Source organism: Peromyscus californicus, unplaced genomic scaffold, assembly GCF_007827085.1.
Source record: "Peromyscus californicus insignis strain IS unplaced genomic scaffold, ASM782708v3 Scaffold_10__1_contigs__length_136768540, whole genome shotgun sequence".
Taxonomy (NCBI): Eukaryota; Metazoa; Chordata; class Mammalia; order Rodentia; family Cricetidae; genus Peromyscus; species Peromyscus californicus.
The window spans coordinates 41,566,197-41,589,058 of NW_026294391.1; the positions used below are offsets into that span (position 1 = coordinate 41,566,197).

At 33.9% G+C, this 22,862-nt stretch overlaps 1 protein-coding gene across 10 annotated transcripts in view; it reads left to right on the forward strand.

Moving 5' to 3' along the window:
• Dmd (dystrophin) overlaps positions 1 to 22,862 on the forward strand; it is a 2,242,690-nt gene that overhangs the window by 760,785 nt on the left and 1,459,043 nt on the right. For all 10 annotated transcript variants that reach the window (XM_052732199.1, XM_052732319.1, XM_052732309.1 and 7 more), the window contains 2 exons: positions 19,473 to 19,661; positions 20,546 to 20,727. In XM_052732199.1, the coding sequence (XP_052588159.1) occupies positions 19,473 to 19,661; positions 20,546 to 20,727 (371 nt within the window). The remainder of the gene's footprint in view (positions 1 to 19,472; positions 19,662 to 20,545; positions 20,728 to 22,862) is intronic.

The following is a 22,862-nucleotide window of genomic DNA, read 5'->3' on the forward strand; positions in this document are numbered from 1 at the left end:
TCATATTTAGAAACTTCAAAGTAGTCTATGTTTGTGAAAAATAGTCATGTTATGGCAAGTTCCTTCACTCAAATAATGATTCCCTACTCATGCTCATGCACACAACTCTAATTAGATGCAATGGACCAAAAACAAACATAAGAGACATAAAAATAGGAGGTGGGCATATTGGGAAGAAGAAGGGGTTTGGTGGGAGGGAGAAGGGAATGGGAGAGTGTAATGAGTGGAATACAATCAGAGTATAGCATATATGGACATATATAGTGTATGCTTGTATGTAAATATATGTAATGGAAGTGTGAAATAGTAAATAAAAACTATTTAAGAATAAAGAAAATACATTCATTTCTAAATCAAAATAATAGTGTTCCAAACTGATCATGAAGTACTCTTGCAAAAATAACTAATTTTTGAAAGGCATCATATTCATGAAATATTTATGTAGGTAGGGTCAATTTTTAAAATAACTAAACCTGGTGAACTCTATATGTGCCTATAAGATTTTAAGTTTAAACCTTGAGAATTTTACTTATAGGAAGAGATTGGATTATATATATATATATATATATATATATATATATATATATATATATATATATATTCAAATTTTGCAGTTGAGAAATATTCATTAACCAAAAGCAATTTTCTGGAAACACCTAGCCCAAGGGAGAACGATAATATCTTGCGATTGTGTGTAACTGTGAGTGTAATTGACATTGTGATACTGTTCATTTCTACCTTCTTACTTGTAGCTAAGAATATTTCCCTAAACTGTTTTTAGACATGAACTATCATCCACATTGACTGATCTTTGAAATCTTTTGTTTAGACTAAACTAAGAAAACGTAAATAAGCCCTAGGGAACATTCTGTACAAACATCATTTTCCTATTAACCCACACATATCCTTACCATTTTACAAGGACACATTTATCTTAACATTATAATAGTTTTAGCTTTGACAGAATCTGTTCAAATTAACAGTTTTCACTACTGCAATTGCAAGAGAGGCTGTAGTTTTGTAGCTTTTATTGTTAAATCATTTCAATCATATAATTCTAACAAGTTACCATGAGAACTTAATAAAATATAAATACATTTATTTATTTTCTAATCAGTCTTTACTACTTTTCACTGAGGGGCTTTATGTTGCTTATGTTTTGAAATTTAATGTAGATCAATGTTTAAGTGTGTACATGCATATATATCTGTGTGAGTGTGTTGCTAATTGTTTCCTAAGGATTTGTGATTGTGTGTTGTATAGTTTGAGGCAGGTACATTAGAGAGGCATTTCAAAAACAGTTTCTTCAATGTTTATCACCAATAAATCTTCCTAGTTTATAGATTAAGTTAAAAGACTTGCTGAAGGCCAAAAATTTAGTTGAATGCAGATAGAAATGAAATTTAGGCATCTTAGGTCTTAATCCTTGGATTTTAAAATTATAGCTTCTGTTTTTTTCTTTTAAACATAGTTTTAATTCACAGTGATACTTTTAAATTTTACATAAGGATGTGGTTTCTTGAGGTCAAACAATGATAGCAAAATCCACCAAATATTTATTGATTGGCAATTTTGGCAATTTGTGCTACGTCTTAAGTTTTATTCAACTTGTCTTCAGATTCTTACAGAGTAGAAGATCCATGATAGAATTAAGAAGTATAATATGAGACCATATAAATCTTATGACAACATAAACCATGGATTTATAAATCTGTACTGAGCAGGTTATAAGAGGTATAATTAAATGACAAAGTTTGCTGCAGCAGGAGGTCTGTGTGAAAGGGAGATTGGATTTGGAGGGTAGGAGGGAGAGGTGAAGATATGTAGTTATCTGTTTCCCTGGCTTGTGAAGCCAGAGTGATCCCAGGGAATGTGTGTTGATATTGTAGACTGGGACAAAGGGATGAGCAGATGGATGGTTTGGAGGAGAAGGTATACATGATCCTTTGGTTATGGGTTCAGAGAGGAAAGGAAGACTGCACTGGGTGTTCTGCTACAGAGCTGAGGATGAGACTGGAGGACTGGATTTGGAGAAGAAGAGGGAAAGGTGAAGATTTGCAGTTATCTTGCCTTCCTCCCTTCTTAATCTCATGAAGTTTACAGAATCAAGCATCACTATTGAAAACTTCATATAATAAATAAATAAATAAATAAATAAATAATAAACTTTCTGGTTGTTCTCAGTTTTGGTCCTAATTCACAGCCCCTGCCAAATGTAATTTGACTATGATAAAACTTCCTTTAGAAAACTAGTTTTCAGTTTATTTTCTTCACATGGAGAAATGATAGATATATTTTCAGGCAGTACCATATATTGTTCAATCATAGTGTTACTTATAAAGATGTCTTTACATGAAAAAATAAAGGATTTTAAGTCTTGTTGTCAAAACCTCTCATCAATTAAATCAATATTTCAAAAAATAGAGAATAAGTCAATCAAAGCAAAATATTATTTTATATATTATTCTTTTATTCATTGCATTTTGGTTAATTTTTCTAGCACTTTCAAGTGCTTTCTTAGATATGCAGCTGACAAGGATGCAATTTACTTGTTTAGAATTTTGGCAGCTCTTCCTTACTTGCTTTAACTTTCTTGTTGATGTGCTAATGAGCTGTGAAAAGGCCAAATGGAAGATCAATAAGACCTTCAAATAATCCATACTCTGATAAACTGTTCACATGATAATTGACAGTTGATAGCTCTTCTAGGACTGAGGGAAATTAAGCGGAGTTGGCTGAGTGCATGGAACAACATGAGTTAATAAAGTTATAAAAGAAGTTTACAGGGAAATTTCAATCCTTTCATACAAATGGCATTCATGTGCCTTCAGGTATGGGCACAATTTGATTATCAGAAAAGCTTTATAGGTCAGATTGTGGTGTGTCCTAGCATTTCTAAATCACAAGATTCTAAATATAATAGTTACTATTTCTCTTCTGCCTGAATTTCATTTCCTTTTCTGTCTATGCTTTTTTCCAAAGCAGAACAAACTTATCTCTCTGTTATTTTATGCTTAATTTATATGGCATCCTCAATGTGTTAAGATTTTCAGTGGCTGCCTGTGTTTAATATTTGAAGTCTAGTTCATTGTATCTATTCACCAATGTCACAGTAATTGTCTTTCCTTACAAAGTGTGAGCTCATCCCACTGTATTAAGTACTTTAAACAATAGGAGGAATATTCATTTTTATAGGATATTTTTAGGATTATACTAATCAGCAGTGTGAAACTCATTCAAAATAAAATGTACTTTTAAAATATACTGAAGCCTTTAAAATGTAATATTTATTATCTCATCGTGGAAACAAACACAGGAATCCTGTGTATTTCAATTTCTGTTTTCCAAAGTAGATCAAATAAATTGAAGTATTCTAAGTAGCATGTTTTAAATTTAGACATATGTTTCAGGCAAGATTATTTGTTAATAAAAGTTCTATTGATATTGTTGGTATATACTTTGTATGATCATCATTTTATATACCAATTTAAAATTTTAAGTGAATGAGTAAATTTAATATCATTCTGCTAAAGGAGCTTATAATGGCATTTTTAAAAATCCTGTGAATGTTTCTATTGAGAACACTAAAGCTATACACTAAACAAATCATTCCATAAATACAAAAAATGGTAACAGAGAGGTATATGAATGAGAGTTCTTGATGAATCAATGAATATTATCAACCATTGTATGAACTTGAGAGAGAAAATGGCCACATCACACAATTATGACACATTATTGTATTTTGATTTTGGGGTACTATTTTCCAAACCTAACAATCTCTGGGAAATAATTCTTCCTTTTGAGTTTGTGAAAATAAATTTTTATTAAACAATTAATTTTACAAGCTTCTTTCAGAGATACTGTGTCCTGCACCCATCTCTGTTTTTATTAGCTTTATGACCTTAGACTTTAGTCTAACCCCTATCAATCAGGCTTCCATATAGTAGTAAAATGTAGGCAATTATTGTTTCTTATGTTGCAATGTTAAATTAGATGATCTATTTACATGCATATACCACACCTTACAAATGATAAACACTTCGAGGCATTTTATCTCTCTTCTGGCTGTAAATTTTGTAGATGTGATGAGCATAAAAATGAACAAAGATTGGAGTATAGTCTACAAAGCAGTAACCAAGAAGGTACACAAATAATCTACTGATGTCTTACACTACTTACTCATATTAATTGAGAGTTTATCAACTTTAAAACTTTTAATAGTATATATTTTACATAAATGAGAACAATCAAAGTATTATCACTTCATTCATGATCAAAGTTAAAAAATAACAAGAATTTCACAATAATTTTAAAATGTTTTAACACATATATACTTTCGATATTAAGGGGTTCTCTGTGATATTAATATATCATGTCTTCATCAAATTTGACTTTTTTATTCACAACTCACCTTCCCAAACTATATTAACCACTATTCTATATCCATTAAACTTTTATAGACTTCTACATATGAGAAAGAACATATAATATTTGTGATTGTTCTCTCTCTCTCTCTCTCTCTCTCTCTCTCTCTCTCTCTCTCTCTCTCTCTCTCTCTCTCTCTCTCCTCTCTCTCTCCATGTATAATGACCTCAAGGTCCATCAATACTTCTGAAAAAATCACAGAATTTTATTATTTTTGACTATATTAGTAACTTTTGCTTTCCTAAAATTTGATCAAAGGCAACTTAAAGAAGACTTTATTTTGACTCACAGTTCCTAAAGGCTAAATATCTCTAACAGTTGGTAAGGTGTGGCTTCAAGAGCAGGAGCTGAGAGTTAACAACTTAGTTGCATACTGGAAGCAGAGAGAGTAAACTGGAAGTGGGACAAGACTATAAATTCCCAAAGCCTTCCCTCAGTGACATACTTTTAGCACATCATCAATGACTGAGTGTTCATATAAGTGTTCAAATATATGAGTGTATGGGAGAAATTATCCATTCAAACCACAATACTGAATAATACTTCGTTGCAAGTCTGGATCTTGTATATATTTTAAATTCATTTATGTTTTAATAGGTACTTAGACTGACTTTGTCTTAACCATTGTGAATATTCCTACAATATACATGGCATTACCAAGATCTCTTATGCATAGTGATTTCATGTTTTCAGATCATTTTATAAATCTATAGTACTTAATATGGAATAATCAGAGGTCACCAGTATGATTGGGCAACAGCAGGCCTCTCCCTTATTTGTTGGAGTGTTGATGTCCTTGATCTGTTTCAACCCCCATAGTTGATAGATTCATAAATTGTGTTATCTGAAATTATGGAATGCTAAAGTATTTTTTCCAAAAACATGAAAGCACTCTAGGCAAACACATTTTTTTTAATTCTCACAGAATAGTTGTGACTATCTCATATCAAAGGAGGAAAAAATTAAATTGTATATTTTCATTTTTTAAAAATCAAAGCATCCCCTACCTAGGACCATGTCTGGGTTTGTGGTCCTACCACAGCTGGGGTCTATATTGATGTCTGTGACCCATATTGTCACCAAAGTCTACACAGATGCCCCAGGTTCTAGGCCACAACCTGTAGCCATGTGAGTGTCTATGGACTATACCATAGACAGGACCATGTTGATCTGAGTGGCCTGAACTGTCAGCCAGGGCCGTGGTATCATCCAGGCCATGGCTGATGCTGAAGGCCGTGTCTGGATCCATGACCTGCAACAGCTAGGGTCTGGGTTGATATCTGTGGTTTCTGATACCACCGAAGGCAGTGTAATTACCTGAGGTCTGGGCCATCACCTGACACCAGGTAGGGATCTGAGGGTCATGCTGCAGTTGAGACCATAGAGATCTGAGTGGCCTATGCTCTCACCTGGGACCATGGTGTCATCTAGGCCAGGGCTGTTGCCGAGGGCCATGTCTGGATCTGTGGCCCTACTGCAGCCAGGATCTGTATTGAAGTCTGTGGCTCCTGATACCATCAAGGCCATGCCGATGCCAGGGGTCAGAGCTACCACCTGGGACCTCTTTGGTACCTGAGGGCCATGCTGCCGTGGGGGCCATCATGATCTGATTGCCTTGAGCTGCAACATGGGGCCGTGGTGACATCTGAGCCTGGGCTGCTGCTGGGAGCCATGTCGGGGTCTGTGGCCCAGTGGCAGCCAGGGTCTGTGTTGATGTCCATGGCTCCTCCTACCACCAAGGGCAGTGCAGATACCCAGAGTCTAGTCAGTTATCTGAAACCATGTTAGTATCAGAGGGCCATGCTGCCGCCAGGGCCATACTGATCTGAGTGGCTTCTGTTACTACCAGGGCCATTGTGACATCCAGCCTGAGCTGCTGCTGAGGGCCATGTCTGGGTCTATGGGACCTGCTGCAGTGGGGGTCTGTATTGGTGTCCATGGCCTGTGTTATCATGTTACCACAAGGGGTCATAGGAACAATACATGTTGAAATCTGAGGGCTGTACTGAGCTGGACCCATGCCTCACTGGCCTTGTGATAGCAGGATAATGCAGCAGGAGAGCTCCCCCCCACAACACACACACCCCTCCACACTCGGGAAAGATGGTCCTATCCCTCACCAAGGGAAGCGCACTAGAGCTAACCCTGTTATCAGGGATGCAGGTGAGCCAGCCCTGAGGGCTGGAGAGCAGCAGACCTGGCCCTGCTCTAAGCACCTCATCTGCCATGTGGTGCCATGGGTGAGGGAAAGATGTCGTATCCCCTCTCCCCACCTCTTGCTACCTGCAACACTGAGAGAAATGATCCCAGGATCACAAGAGTTGGAGAACTAGCCCTGTCTTTCACCCCCTCACCAGCTGTAGCACAAGGGAGAACGGCCCCTGTACCTTGCCTCTGCAGTACATGGGAGCTGACCTTGTTGATGGTGGCACCCTGACAGTGTGAGAGCAGGAGAGCTGGTCCCCGAGTTCCTTTCTCTTTGTATGCTCCCTAAAGCAATCGGTAGGGAGGGCACTACACCTCGCCTGGGCAAGACAGTGGAGCTGGTCCTGGTGGTGTGAGTGTGGTTGAGCTGCACTCAAGGGCCAGAGAGCAGGAGAACTGGACCTGCTCCTTGATGCAGGCTGCATTAATTAGGTGGATTGGCCGAGGCAGTACTGGAGAGCTCTCCTGGGTGGTTAAGATGGGGGAAAGCTGACAGGCTGACCAGTCCAGCTACCATCCATGTCCAGAACTATGGCTATGAAGTAGCCCACTGCAACATCCACCTCATGTGACCTGTCAGATCATGTGAAGGGGACGAACCTACAGATCTAAAACTGCAGGAACTCCACAACACAGGACAACAGGATATCCAAGAGGAGCTCCAGTGAGAACCCATCATTGATGGTGTAACAGAGGCCAGAGGCTTAGAACTGACCAATGACTCATGGCAATCACCACTTGAAAGTGAAGGGGAAAGGAATAGAGGGTGAACTATGTGACTCACTGGGCCACACCACAGCTTCCATGACAAGATTCTTCTTTTCTTTTCTTTCTTTCTGTTTGTTGTTTTTTAGTTTGATTTTTAGTTTTTCTTTTAAATTTTATTTTTTTTGTGTGGGGAGATTGCAAGGGCAGAGGTCAAAGGCAGGGGGCAGGGAGATGGGTGGAATTGGGATGCATGACTTGAAATTCACAAATAATCAATAAAAAATTTTTAAAAAAGCATCCCAAATATGTTTTATTTTGGAAAGTAGTTTTGAGTACTGTGTTACATATCTTATATTTCCAAAAGCAGTAAAATCACTTAATCTTCCATGGTAAAGATTCTCTGTTAACAGTGATTGAGAAAAGGTGTGTATATTCTGAGCAAATCATTCCATGGGAACAGCATTTCTAGTGGATATTTGATAGTATTTTCATTGAAAAATATTATAAATCCACAAAAACTTTAAACTAAAAAAATTCATTCAGTTTAAAATATTTTCCATAAATGGCTTCATTTAGATCTTAGGTTTTTGGATCTTTAAATATGTAATGGTAGGCATAATTTTAGAAATTTATTTTCTATGTCAGTCTTGCCTGGACTTCCATTTTACTTTGCTGTTCATGATTTCATTTCCTCATTTTATACTATATTTATTTGTTTATTTACTTAAATCTTTTAAATATCTTCTTTGAATTAGGAGTTATTCTCCCAGCTATTAGCCTATTTGACATTTAAGTCATTTATTTGGAAATGTGAAATTAAATGGTAAAAGAAGAAGAAGAAGAAGAAGAAGAAGAAGAAGAAGAAGAAGAAGAAGAAGAAGAAGAAGAAACCTAACAAAAGTTCTCATCCTTTACTTTCACCTATTACACTGAAACTTCATGCACTCTTCTAAGTTTTCCAAGACGTAAGATCAAAACCTCTAATTGATCACAGGACTCTTGACTTATAAACCTAAAGCATGTTTTATGTCTTAGGTGCAGCTAAAAATAAGAAAATACCTTATCACTGCCTTCAGCTGACTCCATTCTTGGGCCGTCTGGAGTACTTTAACCAACAGGGAAGAAGAGTTTTATTACTTTCCTTGAGGCAGAGGACAGAATTTTCAGCTGATAATGAAATCTACTAGACTTCCTAAAGCTTGATACCATTATTTTCTTTCTTACAAATGGCAAGCTCAAAAGTGCTCAAACATAGGATCTCTTTGGTTGAAGGAAATAAAGAAACAAACAGTATACCAATAAGACAACAGGTACAATAAATAGAAATAACATACTGTTTATCTTCTTTGCTCATCTAATAATAATAGTAGCAGCAGCAGCAGCAGCAGTAGTAATAGTAAAGATACAATCAATTTAGCCTAATTTTATGAGGCAAAATTCGTTATACTAACATAAAAATTAAAAATCATCATATATCCTTTCATTCAACAAATATATTTTTATTTCTAGATTTCATCATCATCATCATCATCAGTGTATGTGTATGTGTGTGTGTGTGTGTGTGTGTGTGTGTGTGTGTGTGTGTGTGTATGATGTATGTTTGTGAGTGAAGGTGTATAGACACCATACTACAAGTGTGGAGGTCAGACAATTTTTGGTAGTCAATGCTCTCCCATACTGTTTTGAGGCAGGCTATCTCTTGTTCCTGCTATGTTTCACTCTCGAAGAGAGTTGGTCCACAAGTTTCCAGATGTTTTTCTCTGCCTACTATCTCACTTTAGGAGTGCTGAGATTACAGAGATTACAGATAAATGCCACTTTATCTGACTGTCTTATGTGGAGTCTAAGGAATGAACCCAGATTGTCAGACTAGTTAACCCAATATTTGTAGTCATTGAGCCATCTTGCTAGCCAGTACCCATTATTTTTTTATTGTATGTCTGACATAGACAAAATGACCAAGTGGTCTACTTTAATGGTGTTTACCTTTTCTTTCCTTGTGAATCGTCTTTTCTGAAATGTCATCCCACACCACCATTATTTTGGAGGCAAGCAAAGGAGACAAGATTATATAGATTATTTCCATTAAAAGACAAACGGAAAAACAGAATTTATTGGTATATGTGTGAGTCAGTAATAAGATAATGCAAACAACTGATAAACCTTATAGAGATGGAATCAACTAGTGCTTGGTTTGAGAGGGTATCCACTTAGTAAAGTCTTATAGTCTAGATGAATATCTTTGCAAAATAAGATCTAATTTAGCTCAACTTAGTTGTTACTTTTTTTCTCTTTATTCTGTCTTGCATTAAATGATGACAGAGAGGCAGTAGATGCGATTTTTAAAAGTTTAAATGGGAAGTGATGATACTGAATACTAATAAAAACTGTGCACATTAACCATTGAGGGACTATCTAAGCTAGTACTAGTATGTCCATTTTCAATGCATACCAGAAATCTGAAATGAAGTAACATTTCTGAACGTACAGTGTTTATAAATGTCGGGGCTTACTCTCAGATTTATATGACTTCAAATTTAAACAGATTTGAAGTTCCCTGAGTATTGTCATTAGTTTTAAACATGGTGGTGCCTTTGAAACATGATTATTTACAGAGGTAGAAGTCAGATTGTACATATAGTAGAGTGGGAAAATGACCCAGTAGGAACAACTGGAACGTAAGAGGTTCTAGAGTGAAGGGAAAATCAGTACTGGGATCATCTTGAACCTCTATAGAAAAATTAGATGATCACAAGACTTCACACAACTACCAAAGTATCAAAATACATTTATCACCTGTGTTGTATAAGTAAAATTTTATTTGAAACCATATAAGTTTATTTAGTTTTAAATAATCCGAGGTTACTTTTGTTTCACAATAAAAAATGATAATGTTGAATGGATCAAACTGACCTGCAGTGCTTGGTAAAATAAAGATATCTATTGACCCCTTATATAAAGGAATAATAACCTTTGGATTAAGTAATATAAATGATAAGATTTTCCATTCAAATGTGAAGTGAGAATACTAGGATTAATTGATGCACATATATATGTTTGTATATTATGGGAGACTCTTTTTTTGTTTCTAATTTATTTAAAGAGACTTGTAGAATAAATTTAAAAACATAGTTAATGCTATAAAAGTTTATTAATAGAATAAAAATGATCCTAAAATAGTCACATGGAAATACATGATAGTTTTCTTCATAGCTCTTTATTTAACAGATTCTATATGTGACAGCAAATTGTATATACTACAATCATTTTAGAGGAATATTTGTTAAATAATCATTAGTTTCTATGATATATATATATTCCATCCTGATATGTCTTTGGTAAGTAAAACACATTTACCTAAGGCATTTCTTCTAACTCCTTTTCATAGTCAAATCAGTCTAGTGAGTCTCATTTCTTTAAGTGTTTAAAATGGACCGAGTAAAACATGTAAACTTGGTACTTTTGCACTAGTCCATAGAAACAAGGAAATAATGTTAGAAATACAGTCTTCCTTTATGATTGTCAAAGTTACTATCAGATCATTTTACCATTTAAATGATCAAACTTTGTAAATTTCACCCACATGTTGACATTTGAAATTATTGAAACACAGAAACATCATATAGTTATTGCTCTCATACGACTTCTCTGTAGTCTGTGGATCACATGATACACTTTCCAGTCCTTTTGTTGCTTATGTTGCTCTTTCTCCTTTGTTCTGCTTTTGACACAGGTTGTTACTCTGCAGCCCAGAGTGTCTTGTCACTCAGTTTTTTTTTTTAAAGCTCAAAATGGCTTTGATCTTATAGCAACCTCCCTGTGTCAGCCTGAGTCCTATTTCAGAAGAGGAAAGAATGCTTGGCTACTGAAAATCAATCTCTCTCTCTCTCTCTCTCTCTCTCTCTCTCTCTCTCTCTCTCTCTCTCTCTCCCTCCCTCCCTCCCTCTCTTTTTGGCAATAAATTTTGTGTGTGTGTGTGTGTGTGTGTGTGTGTGTGTGTGTGTGTGTGTGTGTGTGTGGTGAATACTTATTTGTCAATGAACAAATTAAAAATTAAAAATTGGCAGCCAAAGACATACATGAACAATGTAGGTGGCCTCATGTTGTTTGCAGATTAAGGTTGAGGTTTAATTGGTAAATGCAGAATGTGCCTTAAGTTCTTCTGCATGGAATTTTATTGGCACTTGCCATGTTGTATAAAGCTGGAAAGTTTGATTAGTTCTCAACCTGTGGGTTGTGACCCCTTTTGGGGGGCTAAATGACCCTTTCACAGAGATGCCTAAGACTGTTGAAAAACACAGATAATTACCTTATGATTCATAACAGTAGCAATTTTACAGTTATAAAGTAGCAGTGAAAATAATTTTATAGTTGGGGTGACCATAACATGACGAACTATATAAAAGGTGACAGCATTGGAAAGGTTGAGAACCACTGGGTTCGTAAGTTTGCAGAAAAGAGGCAGCTAGTTATAAGTCATTGCAGGCTGTTTGAATGAATTGGGCTTAATAAAATATTGAGGTGACGATCACTCACAATAGTAATAGCTTGTGTTATCCAGCATTTTGTACGAGGCCTCCCTGTAGGTCTTTCTCTGGTTGCATTTGTCAAATCTTGATATATTTGACTTTTTTTGAGCCAGGTACTTTTTGTATTATTCTATTAAATTATTCTTGATCCTTCTTATAAAGAATCATTTTTTTTTCTGTGATGTTTGTTGTTTTTGTTGTTTAGGACAGTTTTCCTACATGTTCATTCCTTCCCATTCTCAGTTGTATGGAAAGTGTTCTATCATTTTGTGAATTATAATAGCTGATATAAAAATTCTCAGGAAGAGGACAAGATAATAGGAAATAAATGCATAAATGGCAGAGCAACTAATTAAATGTATACTGAATGATATAAAAAATAGGCTTAAACAAATTAAGTATAAAAGCATGCATACATTCAGATTCCACATAAATATGAGTATGTGCATACATTCCAAAATACAATGTTGTAAATGAAGTCATGTTTAAAATCATAAGTGAAGGCATGTGCTTTTTAAGGTAATAATCACTAACTAAACCAAACAATTTAGTTTAGAAATATTTGCTAATTCTCTTTTTGCTATACATTCTATTAGGTCAGTAGCAGATAAATAAAGATATATATATAATATATATATATATAATATATATATATATATATATATATATATATATATATATATACACACACACCTTTTCACATAGCTTTGCTTTTAGTAGTTTTACCTATGTATGCTGAACTTTAATCTGAGATATATTGAATGGAAATTTTTCAGAAATAAATCATTCCTAAGATTTTAAATTAAACTCTGCACTAAGTAGTGTGATCAAATCTAGCACTGTTCTTTTCCATCCCATCTAAGATGGGAGTTACTTCTTCATAAAGGTTATCCATGCACTACCCCTTCGTTGCTCACTTAATGGCCACTGTATTTATCAGAGTCACTAATACATCACATCACTCTCACTCAAGTAAATCTTATGATGTTGACAAAAAACGCCACAATGTGTACATCATGCACCATGCTTCTTCTGATCAAGGAAATAGTGCATAATTTCACAGCATCACAAGAAGAATATGTACAGCACAAGATGATACTGAAAGAGCACACACCCATGTATATTTAAAAGCACATTGTTGCAGCTGTTGTACTTTGTTATTGCTAGTTTTTATTTTACTTTTTCTATTCATTGTTTACAAATTAACACTTTAAGTTATATTTATATGTACACACACATACACACATACAGAGAGAGAGAGAAAGAGAGAGAGAGAGAGAGAGAGAGAGAGAGAGAGAGAGAGAGAGACATTCCACAACAAAATTGAAAAAATAATGAAATAAAGTGACCTACCTCATTAAGAGTATGAGAAAGAGGGTATTGTTTCAGAAAAATGTTAGGATTTAATTTTTAAATAATATGTTAGTTTTCACAAGTAGATTCTATATTGAAATTTCAGTTCCTACAAACTTATATTATTATTATATTTTAGATGGGCCATACATTTTGTTTCATTAATAAAAACATAGTGAAGCGTTAGGTAAGAACCAAGTTTTTTTATCTTTCAGAATTATTTTTCTTAAATTCTCTGTAGTTAAATATGCTTAAATCCTTCCTTATCCAGGACCCACAGTCTACTTTGCATTCTGTTCTGTAATACTCTAGGATATTGCATTTACATCTGTAATCAGTGATTAAGGATCACCATGCTTGCATTAGGACATTTGAAATGGAAGCAAAGACAAAGAGGAGACCATATCTATTTCCTTTATGTCTTACTGAGTTTTACACCTTCTATACCATTAGTCAGTAAGTGATCATATGTCACAGTTAGCTGCAAGCAAAGGGGAAAAGGGTAATTTATATTCCATAATGTCAAAAAGTTTCCTAAATTTTATTACTGTCTGAGTCAGAGTAGGACAGACATTAGAGAAATACAATTGTGTGTTGTCGTGTTTCCTAGGTATCACAACTAATATTTTTGACTATAAAACATTCTGTTTAATATGATTTGAATACAATTTAAAAATAAAATACATTCATTTATGTACAAACATATGCATAAAAGAGATTACATTTTTATTTTTATTTTTATTTTTTGGTTTTTCGAGTCATCAAACAGAAGATACTAATCACACTAAAACATTTCTGTGAGAAAGTCTGTAATACTGAAGAATATCAGTGCATTGACAGTAAATACCAAAAACGAGTAATTGCCTTAATAGAGGGTATAGAATTTGAGTTGTTGGCATGTCATATATCTTCAAATCCTTAAGTTTTGTTCAAATCCTCTGTCTCAATAATGAAAGATATATAGCATTCTCCAGGCTGTTTATTATACCTGTCCTTGTCTTACTCAGTGTGATTTCAATGTCTGTGACTATCAAACAAATTTTGAATATTTTCTAGATTTGTGATGCTCTCATATACTATAGTGCAGTTATTTTTCTCAGTGACTTGAAAACCATTAACTCTGAATTTGTAGAAAAGCTATATATATGCACACATTATTATTCAGAAGTTTTATTGAAATATTTTGTAAAGGTATTCATTCATAGATTTTAAATTTATTTTCTTCATTAAAGCAGATTTCTCAGATTGTGGAAAGATGTGTTCCTTGCAATCAAGGAATACTGATTAAGCCGCTGATGTGATTTTGCTACTCTTGTTTCCTTATCCTACTCTTCCCTCTCAACCTGATATATTTCTATGAAAAATGATATAATGTACATTAAATGCTGGGCAAATTGATTGACACGAAGTGCTCAAGAAATAACAGAAGTTGTTGCTCTTGCTATTATTTATGTAATAGCTGTTATTTTTATTGTGGTTTAATATTGTCATAAAGCAAGCCATGTTTTTTTTCCTAAATCCTAATTAAGAGTTAACTTTGAACTACATTCAAGGAAAAGCAGTACTAAATCTACTTATTTATTGGTAGCATTAGATTTAATCCTGTGCACATGTTATATGATGGATGAAACTCTCGTGAATTACTTTTGTAATCATTTTTCATACTTCAAATAAAATCCTGGTTTTATATTCTACCTCTGAAGAAACAGAGGGAAATGTGGCAAGAATATCTCCAGATACGAATCATGAATTGTGCCTCTGTTATTTATTAAAAGCAGTACTGGGTTATCCATCTGTAATCCTTTAGCACTGAAATAATCTTTCAGAGAGGGATAAAAAGATTATGGAAAAAACAAAAAAAATTCACAACGTATGCATTGACTTAGACCACATAAAGAGAATTATGACACATTCAAATGAACTAAGGATGAACAATTTAAAAGTATATTTTAAAGAATAAGAACGGTAGTTTTAACCAGGTTAAATATTGTATCTCATTTTGAGGTTTGAACTTGGGAACATTGCCAAAAGTGACTAAATTCAGCAGGTACATGAAACTGGTCTGTGGTAGATGTCTCTCACTAGAAACATCACATCTATTTTTCCTAATGCTTTGTGGCTTGTGCATTTCTAGTTTCTGTGTATCTAAGTGGGCATTTGAAAACTTGTATCAGTTCAAATTGCCAAAACTATGCTTTCTAAAGCACACTTAGCTTGTTCAACTATTTCCTAACGAAAATCATTTGCCATTTCATTGAATATTGCTCTCCAAATATAGGGATTGCTGAACATTACTTGGAATATATACTGTGTAAAATATTTTATATTTACTATCCAATACAACCTTTCCAACACATCTAATGGTACATATTTTTATATTCTCTTTTCACAGATGGACAAAATAAGATATAGGATGGTGAAGTGATTTAACTAAAATCATAGAAAGAGTAGACTGGATTTAAAGATACGTGATTATCAAGTTCATATAATAGTGTATTATGCTATGAAGTAATAGAAATTAGTACTGGAAATTTTCATTACTAGAAACTGTCAGTACAAATCCATTTCCCAAGTTGCTTTTAGACACTACAGGGTTAAAAATGTTATCCACTTGTTTTCTCACATCATTTTACCACTTCTATTTCTACCGTTCCATCTTTCTACATAAACAATGTCATCAAGGAACATAGGTTACAGTTTCTACTATTTTCTGACACAAAACCAGAGTACCTAAACATAAAATAAGTAGACAAAGTAGAGGTTTTACTTCATAGATTTTTTGAAAACAATAAAATATTGTTTCATTCATTAATTATTACAAATTTCTTCTAATTATTATTTTGAAAATGTGGTTCATGGGAAAGTACTGTTATGAAGACAAAAAATTAAATAAAATAGGATTGGAATTTAGTAAGAAAATTAGTTTCAGTGGGTGATGATTCTTGAAATGATTGGTGTCTGTATTTCCAACGCATGTAACTGTAGAAACCAAAGATCATCATTTTTAGAAACTCATTTGGATGCCATGTATGAACTCTTTCCACAAACTTAGGTTCAATGTGAAGTTCTATGATGATGAAACATATTCTGGGATGTTGAAACTGAAATCATAACTTTCTCTAAATATTGATTTATTTCCAAATCTGCTATGAAAGACAGTTTAATAAGTGTATATTATCCAAGTAATCTATTGAAAATAGATTATATATATAATATATATATATAAAATATATAAATGTGGAATTAAAACATTTTTTATTTTTATATTTCTTGGTGTTTTAAATTCTAAAATCATTTCAAATTTTGTTTCAAGAACATGAAAAAATTTTACTCAGATAAAATATGCTTATACATGTTATATATATATATTGCAGACCTAGGAAAAACAACTAAGAAAATAATACTAATCCTTAGTGTAAGTAACAGACTGATATTCTAATTTTGTTTAATTTAAAATTATTTCTGATTAAATATTTTGTAGGTTATCGATAAATCACAGATTGGAATTTGAAACAACATTCATTATCCATGCCAAGAAAGGATTGCTCAGAGCCCAGATAACAATTTTTAATCATAACTTCATGTGTATAGATTAATATACATATGTAAAGATTAATTTGTGAATATGAGTAATAGTTTATATGTATGTAATTTGAAACATTTTATCTGTCCTTGAACATGTTTTACTTTTATGTACATCCTCAAACAAAAAGTTAAATTCATGATATATGAGTTTTAGAGATATCTTCCAAAGATGTCTCAATAGTATGTGATTTTTAATTTTTTCCCAAATGCAAGCCTTTAAATATCATTAAAGCATAAAATGCTTTAAATTTTTTAAACAAATTCCACAAATGATAAAATGTAATTTTGTTAGTATAACAATGATTCTTTTTCAAGTTTATCATTTAGATGCAATTTTTTGAATATAAGATTTTTTTGTTTGTTTGTTTGTTTTTCGAGATAGGGTTTCTCTGTGTAGCTTTGTGCCTTTCCTGGATCTCACTCTGTAGACCAGGCTGGCCTCGTACTTACAAAGATCCGCCTGGCTCTGCCTCCCAAGTGCTGGGATTAAAGGCGTGCGCCATCACCGTCTGGCTGAATATAAGATTTTTATTGGTTCCAGATTGAGTTGCAAACTATACAAAAAAGAGCTGACTTAAATTTTTACCTATGCTATTCAGTTTTGTGAGGTCACTTTTTTCTACATCAATATTCTTACCCTTGAAATCTGAGCAGTTGCATAACACAGTAATTTTAGGGATGAATAAAGTTTTTAAAGCTGTTATATCTGTATCTGCACAAACTCATTAATAATTATAACTATAGATAATTTATGTGTTTATATTAGGTTAAGCATTCTATCAAGTGCTTCATAATATTGTTCATTTGTTATTTAGCACTAGATTCAATCAAGAAAATAAAAATTACATTATTAGGGTGAACTTCACTGGTCTCTATTATGTTGCGTAATTCCAGTTATGAAAGCAAATATGAGTTCAAACTTGCTAGGTTGTGTATTTTGCATTCTGTAACTACTGTGTTCCTATAGATTTTATTTCTATTAGAATGTGGAAAGACAAAATGAACCCAGTTGTTTTTATTTGACTTCATGCTAAGCTTATATTCTAATTCTCTTCATCTTCTTCTAACTGAGGAAAGAAGGACTAGTTTCAAAAAGGAACTGTGAATCATTATACATTTCCTTTGTGTATCATTGATTTCAGCCTGAGTGGTTGGCTAACTTGGGGCTGTTATCTTGGTAATCAAGGACATGATCAATAACCTTGATCATTCATGTTAAACTTAAGACGACAGTAGTTGTTGCTGTGATACCTTCGTGAATGCTGTACTTGTTTCCTGTGTATAAGGAACTGACAAGTGTAGGCCATTCTGATAAGTGAAAAGTACTCAGCCTCACTACTATAAACAGAGCCTAAGTACAAGAGTGACTATTTGTATGGGTGCATTCAAAGGCAAGATAGTTTCTGAAAGGTTTACAGCTTAAATCTAGCTCCTTGGTGTATTGTTCCTCTTCCTCTCAAAATACTCTCCACAGTTAAGTGTCAAGTCAAAATTAAAGAAGGAAGTTGCAAAAAGGGACCCTAAGAGGTAATGTTCATTTTCATCTGCTTAACTCTATCAGATATTTGTTTATGTCTCACAGTTCTGGGTGAAGCCCTTAAGAGTATGTTCTTTTTTGTGATTTTCAAGTACAGAATCTATTCATGCACTTGATTTTAAAAAAATCTGCGGACTTTCTCATGTGTTCAGGGTTCTGTTGTTTCACTTGGTTATTGGCCAATATAAGACTAAAGCGTCACATAGGTTATCCCAGGAGAGCATCCTTGTCATTGAATATTAATTGTGTAACAGCAGAATCTGCCAAGATATCCCAGGTTTAGAGGCTAGTATTTTGTGTTGTAAACTACCTTGTTTCTATTTAGGTGGGGCCAAGTCACTGCCATGCAATACACTTCAGCTTCTGCAGCAGAATCCTTTGTCAATGTCAATGTATATCTATAATTAATCTCCTTGCTTTTCCTTATATGCCATTGAATAGGGTAATAATTAAGGTTTATGAGGTCAGTTTATGATAACTTTTTATCAATCACTTCATAGGTGATTAGATTCACTCTTTAGATTATGACTACTTTAAATCACCTTTTCTCCTTAGCTTTAGTGGCCTAGCAGGTAGTCTAGGATAACAGTTTGACATCTTGCTTAATATTAGCCTAATTAAATTGAGTGGAACATACTTCACATCTTTCTTATAACATTTAATACTTAATCATTGTATTCTGGTATTAAATAATTGATGCAAATGATATACTGTTGGGATCTTTGGATATTTCTTCAAACATTTTTAAAAATTGTTTTTATACACTCTTACACATATGTAGCTGATGTATATATGAATGGAAAATGAACTTGTGGATGTCATTTCATAGCATTTAAGATTCAACATAAAGAGAAGATGCAGTGAGTCACTCTTTAGTGTAATACAGATGAGCTTTATTAAAATGTTAATTTGGTGTGGATTTCAACTTTCATTTGAGAAATTGTGTGTGTATTCATGAGGATGTTAAAATGCAGGCTCACTATTTTATGCGTTTGCTGTTCATGCCACTGATAATGCAAGTGGACCTTTCTAGCATTTAAAACATTTTCTTCAATTTATCATTTCATGTACTGAAAACAGTCTGTAAAACAACTAATTGTATAACACCCATTTTTTTTATTGTTTAGCATTCAGAAGCTTCTGAAGATAAGGCATTTGGCAGTTCATTGATGGAGACTGAAGTAAACCTGGATAGTTACCAAACTGCTTTAGAAGAAGTGCTCTCATGGCTTCTGTGTGCAGAGGACACACTGCAAGCCCAAGGAGAGATTTCAAATGATGTTGAAAAAGTGAAAGAACAGTTCCATGCTCATGAGGTAAAGCAAAACACTGATTTATGAAGCTAAAGCCCATGATTTACAGTGACAAGTCTGTCAGTTATTCTGTAAAAAAGTGGTAGACACTTACATTTTGGAAATATGTTTGTTTGTCTGTGTGTTAATGTTGAGATGTTAACAAATAACATTTGTGCTTTGGATGGGAGCAACCAGCATTTGAAGTTCTGCTTTGGGGGACAAGACTGAGGTGTTGATAGTGGTTTTGCAATGACTGTTAGAATAAAAAGTACAGCCCTTTCCTTTGTGTCAGAGCAAAACTGAGCCCTCATTCTGATGGACATTCCAGAGCACCTACTTATCACCCTGCATAACAGTTCTAAGGCACATCATGAGTATAGGTGTGGAAGCAAGTTGAGGGATCGTCAGTGAGAGAAATTACCTGAGATTATACACTTGCTCAGATTAGTACGCACATAGCATACCCTTTGTTTCCCCTACTTGAGACAGGTCTTTCATACACTTCTAGAAGGCCTGATACTATTTATGTAACTGAGGTTTGCTTTGACGTAATGGGTGTCCTCTTGCCTCATTCTCTTTTGTTCTGGGATAATAAGCATGTGCAGCCGTTTCCTGCTTCTTTAACTTCTTTAACTTTTCTGCAGGTACTCCTATGAGCTGCTTAATAAATATTCTGCCCTAAAATGCTCCACATAGGATATTCTTCCTCAGAAGTTGTCCTAAGATCATAGTTTTCCATAATTCATATTTAAAGTGATGCAGAATTCCATGATCTAAAAACAAAGATACACTTAATGAGAATATGCATTTAAATGGGATGCAGGTTTAAAATTGCAAATAATCAAATTCAAATTCCCAATGGTTTCTTCAAGTGCTGATTACAGTCATTAACTTTTTCTTGTCAGGGGTTCATGATGGATTTAACATCCCATCAAGGACGCGTTGGAAATGTTCTACAGTTAGGAAGTCGCATAGTTGGAAAAGGAAAATTATCTGAAGATGAAGAAACTGAAGTACAAGAACAAATGAATCTCCTAAATTCAAGATGGGAGTGCCTCAGGGTAGCTAGCATGGAAAAACAAAGCAAGTAAGTTTTGTGTGTGTGTGTATGTGTGTGTGTGTGTGTGTGTGTGTGTGTGTGTGTGTGTGTGTGTGTGTGTGTGTGTGTGTGTGTTGAACATAGCAGCTTATATATACCAGGCAAGGACTTTTTCTTTGAGCAATATACCTAGAATGTTTGTATTTTGAGACAGGATCTGACCAATCTTCTGAGGCTTGCCTTGAACTTGTTATGAAGCCCAATTTGATACTGAAATTCCAGTCTTCTGCCTCAACTTTCAGAGTAGCTAGGATTACAAGTGTGGACCTCTATAAACTGCTTCCAGATGAATCCTGATTGGCTTATAAATAACATTAAGTTTAGTATTACATACATGAAATATTAGCTAATTAGAAGGGCAAGGCAGAAGGTGATCATGAACATCATACTGCCTTTCCATCTTTGAAAATGTGTTTTTATGTATTTATTTATTTATTTTCATTTTGTGTATACGAGTATTTCTATGAGTTTATGTGCACCATGTATACACATGATGCTTTTGAAGGGCAGAAGAGGGCACCAGAACCAATAGAACTAGAGTTAAGGATGGTTATAAACCATGATGGGGGTTCTGGGAACTGAACTCTGGTCCTCTACAAGAGTAGCAGCAAGTTCTCATTAGGGACTTCAAGCCCTGTGAAGGTCCATCTTAAAAACAGGTAACGTTTAGGTATTTTGCTATTATTTTGATATAGTTTTATATTTTACTCTGGATTCTAAACCTAAGGCATATAGGGTTTTTAAAGTTAGTTTTGTTTTGTTTTCTGAAATGTTATAGCTGGATTTTCATGTTTGTAATATAACTATTTACATTTTAGCAAATTAAGTAGAGATGCTGGGTAGGTAGATGACTACATAATTAAGCTTTTGAGAATTGTCATTATCATATTTAATATTTTAAGATTTAATACAAAAGTTACAGTATGAATGTAGCAGCCATAGAACCATATAAAAAGTCATGTGCATAAAATTTTTGATGAGCAATGTGTGACAGGAAACTTCTCTTCTGAAGAAGCACTCAAAATATTACTCATCTATTTATAAATATACTCATGGAGAAAAGTTTCTCAATTGTGTGTGAAAAATTCTCATTTGAACACAGTGTGGCTGTGAATCAATTTAAGAATATGTATGACTTAACGAAAAAAAAAAAGAGATTTTGAGACATTTGTGAAAATGGCCTATTTCTTCCAAAGGTAACCAGCAGATTTCATCATTCTGCATGTGTTGCTTTGATTTATATTGTTAGGTGTGTGTATTCATGTAGAGCCTCGTGAGACAAGATAGATTTATATTTAAATGAAAAGAAATGAAGTGCCAATGGTGGATTTGAATACATTAAGCTAAAGAAATTGTCCAAGTGCCTTTAGTTTACTTAGCTATTATTTATGAAGATTTAAAGCTTTAAAATAGGACCAAGAAACTCATTAGATATGCTGGGAGGATTGCTGTGCCAGTACTAAATTATGGTGTGGCAACAGGGAGGTAGAAAACACATTTTTATGCTCCATTTTTTGAAAGAATAAGTAAGGCATAATTTATAACAGAGAATTTTCACAACTATATGTTCCAAACCAGAACAGACTAGTGTCTACACATTGACGTGATTGCCCTGTTATCATCAGTGCAATTGTTTTAACTAACCCTAGAAGTGAAAATTATAATTATTCAGCCAGCTTTCCCTAAATCCCCATAGGAAAATATTTTTATTCCACACATTTGTCACCATAAGTCATAAGACATAGAGCTGTCAAATTTTAGTCAGACATCCATAGTTTATCAGGTAGGTATTCTATTTGCAAATTAACCATCATAACCTCAAAAAATTGATTGTCTAAAAAAGCTAGTCTCCTATTTACTGCCCTCCCTATAGCCACACACATCTTCCTTTTATGTACCTTTTCTAGATAATTCTTTTTTCAAGTAGAAAACAATGTGATATATGCTACTTGTAATAATTAATTAATTAATGACACTTTGAGACTGACTTGTAAGAAAATGTAAATTCAACCTAGAATTAAAATTCCATGTGTTTTATTATACCATTTACAAAAATGTTCATTTGAATTCTTCTGGATGATTTGAATCCTAAAACGACAATATTACAATTGATAACAACAACA